The following is a 9224-nucleotide window of genomic DNA, read 5'->3' on the forward strand; positions in this document are numbered from 1 at the left end:
ACAATGGAACAGTTTGAGAGTTTTTTTGTTTAAATTTTCTGTTGGTTACGGAAGTTTAATACGTTTCTTCTTGGGGCAACCCGTCTATTATGGTCAGTACTGTCTAGATATTATATTATCGATATCTAAATTCTTAAGATGACCAAAAACCAATACCTTTATTCAAATATTCAATGCATATATTTATATTGATATCACACACACACACACATATATATATTGGGAAATATTACCAATTATATGAGGATTGATATTCTTCTTCCTATGTTTTCAGTAACTTATAATTTCCTAATTTCATATTTTCCATATTTTCCATTGCATTTAAACGCCAGTAAACCTTGATAGTGCACAGAAGTATTCTTCGGGTCTTAAACTGAATTGATCGATTTTTGTTGAGCGTACTGCCATATATAGTCAATTTTATGTTTCTGCTCTCATATTTGAGAATATAAATAATAAGAGTAATTAACTAAAGTCAATGGACTGATATAACTTTTAATAGACAAGTCGTCTGTCCTTGACTATCATCTTAAATCTAGAATATTTGATTTCATTTAAGTAAACTAAAATACTTCAACAATTGAATGAAACTCTATGATATTTTTCCAAATTTCTTACCATAAATATACTCTTTAGTGTCCATTTTTAATTCATTTATAAACAGCGAATATCAGGTGCTAATCATTAATGTTTCAAAAATACGATTAAGAACAATCCTAATTTATAAAATAACCCCATCGAAGAGTTATATTATTAGAATATATGACATCTATATATTTATCTATCTATCTATCTATCTATCTATCTATCTATCATATGTTTATAAAAGGGTTTCTACTCTTTCTACATGCCATTAATATCAAATTATCAAGAGAGGCAACAAATATACTCTGACCTTATAACTAGAAAGTTATTTTTAATATTCGAATGGGTAACTCTTGAAATTTCTAAGGTAGGAGGTGTCACAAATTGTATGCTCTGGCTAACTTTTCTCTGGACGAGAAAAAAATTAGAAGTATGAAGTAGTATTTTTCATAACTGTCATAAATTTCTAAATTTCTTTAGTTTAATTCTTAGATATCTTAAACTGAAAACAGCAACATACTTTCAATCACCAACTAATGGCAAAAAATGTGTCTGATAGAGTTAAATATGTTGTATGTTGTTTCCAAAAATGTAGAAAAAAAGGGGGCAAGCCGGGAATCGAACCCGGGACCTCCCGCACCCCGAGCGGAAATCATACCTCTAGACCACATGCCCTCGAAAATTTATCATTCGATTTTTATAGGTTTTTTAGTCTAAAACATTAAATTTATTTTCACAGTCATATAATTTCTTATCCACAGACCTTATAATACTCCCATATTAGGAACAACTAACTAGTTCCAAAGTAACACAATCTTTCTATAAATATTTGATTCTTCTGATATACCTTTCTCTATGTATATGATACCATATAACATATATTCGTTATATAAATACATTTTATAAATGAATAGTTTGGGCTTTAGGCCAATAAATAATTGTCGGAAATATATTATAAGAGGGATAATGACCAAGGTTATGATCTGACGCTAGATTCTTCCCGCAATGATCTAATAATAGGTTCATCCCGCAATGATCTATTGATAGCTTCATCCCGCAATGATCTATTGATAGATTACTTACGCCACTATCGAGTGAGTTTATAATTACGACAATGATAATCCAACATATATAAATGGAACAATATTTTATTTATGAATATAATTGTTTCCATAATGTAGAGAATCTGAGATAGAGTGTCTGCCTCTATTAGTCTCTTCAAGCTTTACTTTATTTAATTCGGACTTTTTTTAATACGATAATCGATCAGTCTCTTTATATTATATATAATTTATAGAACAAATAGAATCTAACTTCGAATGCAAGTTCAGAATTCTTTGTCTTTATATATTTTTTATTCTAATCTCAATTGAGGTTCGAATTATGTTTTGTTTCATAATGCGATTAACTTTGTTTCATGTTGCCACATATTTTGTTTCATATTTTAACACGCTTCATAATAACTGTGCTTAAAGGTAGTTCTTTACCTATTGAAATTAAGTGTTGTGCATATTACTCTTAATTTCTGACACATAATTTACCTTATATATTTTTATAAAAGATATAAAAATATCAGACGACTATAAGTTGATTTTATAATATAATAAAATTTGTTCAGTTAAATAGAAGATGTCTAATATTAAATTTTCCCATCAATAATTAACTCTATGTCCACAACAGCAGATTATTCATACTTTTTTCTGCTATAGACATCATATAATAGGACATATTAAAATACCTTATAACTGTTAAAGGTAAATGCCGCTAATGGACTTTAGCTATTACACTTTACCTATCATTCAATCTAGGAGTTGAGTTGAATTATTTATGCTTATATTCCTAATCTTCAATACAAGGCATAACTAGAGAAATATTTTTCAAAAATTTGAGATCTAGAAGGTGGGATACAACCTTATATAGGGTGAAATACCTCCTTATAATTTTGATTAGCATATTAGTTACACCACACTTTTTGGGAGTTCAAGTAAATGTTAGAAAATTTGTGCACTTTTTATTTTCTGCCATTCCTAATTAGTAATTCGAGAGGGAAAAAGCAAACATATTCTGAAATATGATACATTTCAGAGACATAGTAGATTTAATTGTAAAAAACTTCAACACTGGGATTTGTATATATCAAATAGATATATTTCATGATATACTGTCAGTCTTACCGGTTCTACAATATCAGATAATTACTGGTTAATGCTATATAACTGGTTAATTATCACCTTTGAATAAAAATTCATTACTAGATATGCTAAATTCAAATTTTAGATGCGGTCTTACAATAGTTTTATTACATCAAGCAGTTCCTAATTCTATCTTTTTTGAGACCTTTTTAATACGACATTTACTGTTTCTGTAGCAGTTTTACAATGACGTGATATTTGACATTTTGTGAGTAACCTAAATAGACAATCATACAACAATGCTATTTTCAGATTAAATATAATTGTTACATTTTTATATTTGGTCAAAGGTATCCATGAATCCACTCTATTACAAAATCATGAAGTATTATCTAGAAATTTTCACATTAATGGAGAACCACAGAATAAAAATGTTCCATTCCTTAATCCTTCATATTCCCTGTCCTTAAGCTGAACTTTCTTTGAGTAATATGTTTTCCTTTCAACTTTTCATTTCTTAAACATCATACATACCGTAATATTTTACTTTGTTTCAGTATTGTGTTATATTTAATAACAAATATAACATAATACTGAAATATTGCACTACTCCGAATTTTTTTAAAATATATATATATAGGTTTTCATTAATACCATAAATTTTGTTTAGAGCCCTTCTTTAGTTGTTCTAATTTCGGCAACATTAAAGACCAGTTTATTTTTACAACTCTTGTTAGCTCTGGATTACAAACAAACTTAAATTCAGGTGAAAAGGAAATACACCGGAAAAACATATATATACTTAATGGAAAACACCGCTAAAACGTTAATAAAATTATAAAATATAACGCTATATTGATTTTTAATTAATGTGGATATTTATTATGCAAAAATTAGAGAGTGTCTGTTATTCATTGAGGCGATATTCCGGATAATGTTTTTCTTTTGGACAGGTAAGTGCAAAAGTAAAAATGGATTATAAATATCCTAGACTCTCTCGTCAATTGTTTAGGGACCTAACTCTACAGTCTCGAAATAGCATGTAGTGAAAAATGATTGTTTAATATGAATTATAAGGAAATACGCCGAATGTTTCATCAAAGCAATACTTTTTTTGTCAAATTTTGTTACCTAATTCTTCACCTCTAGTGGTTATGTAAATAAACCAATTATATAACATGTTGCCTACAAATATAATCAATTTTAAGGAGAATCTTATGGTGTTTACATAAGATTTACAGCTCCCCCACTCTACCCCAAAGTATGTTTAGATACCTGTTTAGAATTGTTAAACTAAGCTATGAAAATTGCCTAGGCATGATAAAAGAAGGGCAGCGTGATAATTAGAAGTAAACATCCGATATGCTACATTTGGATATTTCAAGATTTTCTTTTTAAGCAGACTACTATCAAGGTTGATCTCAATTTCAAACCGGAGAAAAAACGTTTCCAGTTATTCGTTTATTTGGCACAAGTCACATAATCAGACATACCCCCTTCTTCCAGAGTTAAGATGGGATGACATAGTTCCCTATGCACAATTTCAGAATGATACCGCATCCTTCTGGAGACGGAATTACTTGATGGATTATTCAATAATTTCAGTAAGTATAAACTAGCGATATTAAATATGAGATATCCAGAATGCACTGAATTAATGAAGAATAAAAGTTATAATCCGCCAAAATAATTACCTTTTCTCCTTATTCTACATCAATAATGAAAAATTTCACTCTTAAGTAAAAGAAAGTAGTAACTGACAACTTTTTCACAGAGTACCCACCCACTTTTTCACATTTTTCATTATTATTATCTTTACTATCATTAAAAGTGCCGCTATATTAAATTTCGCTCCTTTTCAAATTGTGGCTTGCCTTCAAGATTAGTCTGGAGATAAGGAATAAATTTATATTGAAATTTCCAGTGACAACCCACAGCATTTAATTTTCCCGCCCCGCTTTTTTTTCTCCGATCTTTTTATCTCCGCTTGTGCAAGATTGTTTAATATATTTCAATTATTAAGCTAGTCGGAAAAACATAATAAAAATTCATATAATGCTCAAACCTGGGACTCCACAGACATTGCCGAAGAACAATGACCCTGCGTGGGTAACCGTGTGCCCCGCGTGTTTGGAAATCAGACCCAAACTGTCAAGGAGTTTCTGTGGCCCAATCCCAGCACAACCCCCACTCCACGAACTTGCTTCTGCATTTATTTCTGTTTTCTCCATCCCGGAAAAAATATTCATTTTTCCGACATTTTGTAAAGTCTTCTTCGATATTGTTTTCGTTTCGTAAACATATGCTTGGTCACACCTAGTTACTTTTGATTAGATACAGGCATCAATTTTTTTTGAATATATATATATATGTATACAAATATTTCAAAATAGATCTGATAAAACTTCTTCCTTGTATTTGAACAATATCTTTCATTCTAATCATCCTATTTTACTAGTTCAAATTTTTGAAAAAAATATATGGGCTGTGAAATCGACAACATTTATTATAATTATATTTTTTTATTGATTTTTCACTTGAAAAAAACTACTTATAGGTAACATAGATTTTAAAATAAAATAATAATATAATGTTGGCCAACATACAATCTAAGTTTCCAGCTGATAACGACAACAGACCATTCAGATGTGAACTTTGTCAACGTGGATTTCACAGACTCGAACATAAGAAGAGACATGTTAGAACACACACCGGAGAAAAGCCGCACGGATGCCAGTTCCCCGGATGTAACAAATTTTTCAGTAGAACAGATGAATTAAAAAGACACGCAAGAACACATATTGGAACCTCTCAACGCAAGACAAGAAAGGTCATTCCAAAGGCGCTATCTAAATCTAATAGCGATCCTCAGATTTCTACCTTAAACAACACAAAAAAAGTTTTGAAACAGGAGATCAGTACTCCGCCAAAGGCATCGATTACTCCTTCTTTATCCGCTTTATTACATCACCATGATACACATATCTCATCAAGAGCCATACTTGGAGATGCTACTTTACTGGAGAAACCAATTTCAAGAACAATGTTTCCACCTAGTTTACAAAAAGTTACTCAAAAACTCTTACCTATAACTGTTGCTACACCAGAGAATAAGTCAGCAGAGACATCAATACCAAATTCTCCTATATCACAGAGTAATTCGATATCCGCTTCCAGTAGTTCACTATCATTGAATTCTCTGATGAATTATAATAACAATCAGATGTCATCTGCTTCCTCTGTATCATCTTACTCAGATGCCAGTTTCAGTTATCTAGATACCTCATTGAAACTAGGTAATAGAAGACGTGTCGAGTTTCATTTAATTGCTGATGAAAACGACGATGACCACAGTAATATAAGGCGTCATAGTAACATACCTAATGGGGTTCAACTGCCCCCTATTAAATCTATATTGGATAGTATAGATAGTTTCAACAACGGGGTTTCGCAACAATTAAACCGTCCTCCTACATACCAACAAGCATAATTTAGTCGACATATTTGACTTAATCAACATTCATTCATACATAAATACACATAGACACACACATACATAAACGTAATACTATAATTATTTTTAAAATTTAAACTCCCACTAGCTTTACTTATGTATGATCTAAATTATAAGTATACCTTTCGTTTAAAGAATGTACAACACCGAGAAAAATGAAAATAAAAAGAAATTATCAATTCGGAGAAAATACTACATTACGTCCGAAATGATAACATATTGAACACCCGGGTAACTACCACTAAATAATTTTTTTCTTTGCTTCTGCTCATTTCTGTTTTCCATTTTATATTTTCTCTTCCAGAATTTCTAGTTGTGCCGCTTCTAGCAACGAAGGAAAATTTAAAACAACAAGCAGTAACAAATACTTGACTCAGGTACTAATACAAGCGGATAAAATCAATAGATTTGGGGACATACTTAAGCTGCAATATAAATAAACTGGATATATCTACTAGCCTGAGGCAGTTTTGTGAAGTTTAGTGAACTTATCAACATTGTCAAAAATGCAAAACAAAGACACCTCTATGATAGATATCAACGACGCTAACAATGCTCAGGATAAAAAGGGTGACACGTCATTAGCCCACAGTTTTTCACAAATGAACGTGGATACAGCCAATGGACTTGAACCTCGTCCTCAAATATCTGGTAGACAGAGATCTAGATCAACATTAATATTCGATGATGATGACGAGATTCCACCTTACACTGACCATCAGGAACACGGGAGTTCAAATATATCTGATTCAGATATAGATGATAATTCAAGTGGGAATGACTCTGATGCCTACATGAATGATGATGAATCACTTCGACTACAACCATCGCATGAACAAGACCAAGGCCTAAAAAATCAAGATCAACAAATGCAAATGCAGATGCATCCACATGAACCACAACTACCATCACCATCACAACAACCACAGTTTGTACCTTCTCAAAACCAACCAAATAATGTAATGGTACCAGTTGATATTACCTGGCAACAGGGTGGGCAAAAAGCCTATGTAACAGGTTCTTTTACTGGTTGGAGAAAAATGATTGGACTTGTTCCAGTACCAGGTCAACCTGGCATTCTACATGTTAAATTGCAATTACCTCCGGGAACACACAGATTTAGATTTATTGTAGATAATGAACTAAGATTTAGTGATTATTTACCTACAGCAACAGATCAAATGGGTAATTTTGTAAATTATCTAGAAGTTGTTGCTCCAAATCAACATGCAGTTTCTCCGAACAATAACATTGTAGAGGATAATACAAATTGGGGTGCAGGTGAAGAACGTAACCAGTCAGAAGGAGGAAAACCACCATTATACAAGGAACAACAAAACCAAACAAATAGACAAGGCACTTCTAAAACTGAGAGGAAGGAACCTATGAGTGCACGTTCTAGAATTGCCTTGGAAATCGAAAGTGAGCCTGATGATATGGGTAATGGGTTCTCTCGTTTTCATAGTCAAGAACTTCTAGCTCCAAAAATTGAGTACACCAAGGACATTCCAGCTGTTTTCACAGATCCAACAGTTATGGAACAATACTACTTGACACTTGACCAGCAACAGAATAATCACCAGAATATGGCTTGGTTAACTCCTCCACAGTTACCACCTCATTTGGAAAACGTTATTCTAAATAGTTATTCAAACTCTCAAGGCCAGAATAGTGAAAATACGTCAGGTGCGCTTCCTATTCCAAATCATGTGATCCTGAATCATTTAGCTACTAGTAGTATCAAACACAATACATTGTGTGTCGCCTCAATTGTAAGATACAAACAAAAATACGTGACACAAATTCTTTATGCTCCTTTACAATGATACCAAATTTCGTTATTTAGTATTTCAACCTGAAGATTGATCCATGATAAAATCTCTTCACTTATATAATGTATTGAATATACATAATGTACCTGTGTATTTATAATCATTTATAGAATCAATTATAAAAGTCAACTCAATGAGTTAACCAAAAAATCGTTTATGTGCCGATTACTAAAAAACCGACGCTGTTCATGAATTGAAAACACATTTCGGAATGATTTGACTAAGATTAAGTAAAGAACCTTAGTTAAACGATATTAGAAATATTTGGATGATTTTTGAAGTATAGAACTAAAAATTACACTTAACAAAGGTAAGATTATATAGAGATATAATGAGAGCATTGATGGAAAATTGAACTCTACCACCATAGTTTTAAGTTTAATGAATAAGTAGAATAGGACGAAGTTCTTCATCAACATAATATAACGATGATATATACAACATGGAACAAATTTTCCAGTGCTCACTACGTTAGACATTATTTCAGAGTAAAGAAGAGGATCAAATTCCTACCAATTAAGAGTATAATAATTCAAGTATTTCCATACGAAATCTTTATAGCATGTAGTACATTAATAAAGAAAAGTTACCTCCAAATTAAAGTATGATAACCAATTTTATATCAATATATCTCAGTTAATTGTTATAGTACACAATAAACTGAGATGCAACGATAAAGTTTAAACAAAGATAGTATATAATTAGGCACCTTTAGTGGAAAAAAAACTAAAAAATGTGCCACCTCCTGGAATCGAACTAGGATTTCATCGGCCACAACGATGTGTACTAACCATTATACTAAGATGGCAATAAATGGATAAAATTTTTGTATTGGGATCTCAAATGGTTGAAGACAAAAATATAACGGACGGTTATATTTAATTACTATTGTAAACGTGAGTTTTGTCGGAAATATATTATAAGAGGGATAATGACCAAGGTTATAATCTATTGATAGATTCATCCCGCAATGATCTAACTATAGGTTCATCCCGCAATGATCTATTGATAGGTTCATCCCGCAACAACTTAATAATAGATTACTTACGCCACTATCGAGTGAGTTTATAATCACGACAACAAGAAATCCAACATATATAAATGGAACAATATTTCATTTATGAATATAATTGTTTCCATAATTTACTTTATATATTTTTA

At 31.4% G+C, this 9224-nt stretch overlaps 2 protein-coding genes and 2 non-coding genes across 4 annotated transcripts; 2 read left to right on the forward strand and 2 right to left on the reverse strand.

The window, feature by feature from the left end:
- Positions 1-1188: 1188 nt before the first annotated feature.
- Positions 1189-1260, reverse strand: KABA2_02S09724. The gene has a single exon. It is a non-coding gene; the product is annotated as a tRNA-Pro (tRNA).
- A 4047-nt stretch (positions 1261-5307) lies between these two features.
- Positions 5308-6207, forward strand: KABA2_02S09746 (C2H2-type zinc finger protein; the record flags this gene model as incomplete). Its single annotated transcript, XM_041549119.1, has 1 exon — positions 5308-6207. The coding sequence occupies one exon, from the start codon at positions 5308-5310 to the stop codon at positions 6205-6207; it is 900 nt and encodes a 299-aa protein (XP_041405053.1).
- A 530-nt stretch (positions 6208-6737) lies between these two features.
- Positions 6738-8057, forward strand: GAL83 (Gal83p; the record flags this gene model as incomplete). Its single annotated transcript, XM_041549120.1, has 1 exon — positions 6738-8057. The coding sequence occupies one exon, from the start codon at positions 6738-6740 to the stop codon at positions 8055-8057; it is 1320 nt and encodes a 439-aa protein (XP_041405054.1).
- Positions 8058-8799: 742 nt separating this feature from the next.
- Positions 8800-8871, reverse strand: KABA2_02S09790. Its single transcript has one exon. It is a non-coding gene; the product is annotated as a tRNA-His (tRNA).
- Positions 8872-9224: the final 353 nt, after the last annotated feature.

The sequence above is a fragment of the Maudiozyma barnettii genome (genome assembly GCF_903064755.1).
Source record: "Maudiozyma barnettii strain CLIB 1767 genome assembly, contig: KABA2_02, whole genome shotgun sequence".
Taxonomy (NCBI): Eukaryota; Fungi; Ascomycota; class Saccharomycetes; order Saccharomycetales; family Saccharomycetaceae; genus Maudiozyma; species Maudiozyma barnettii.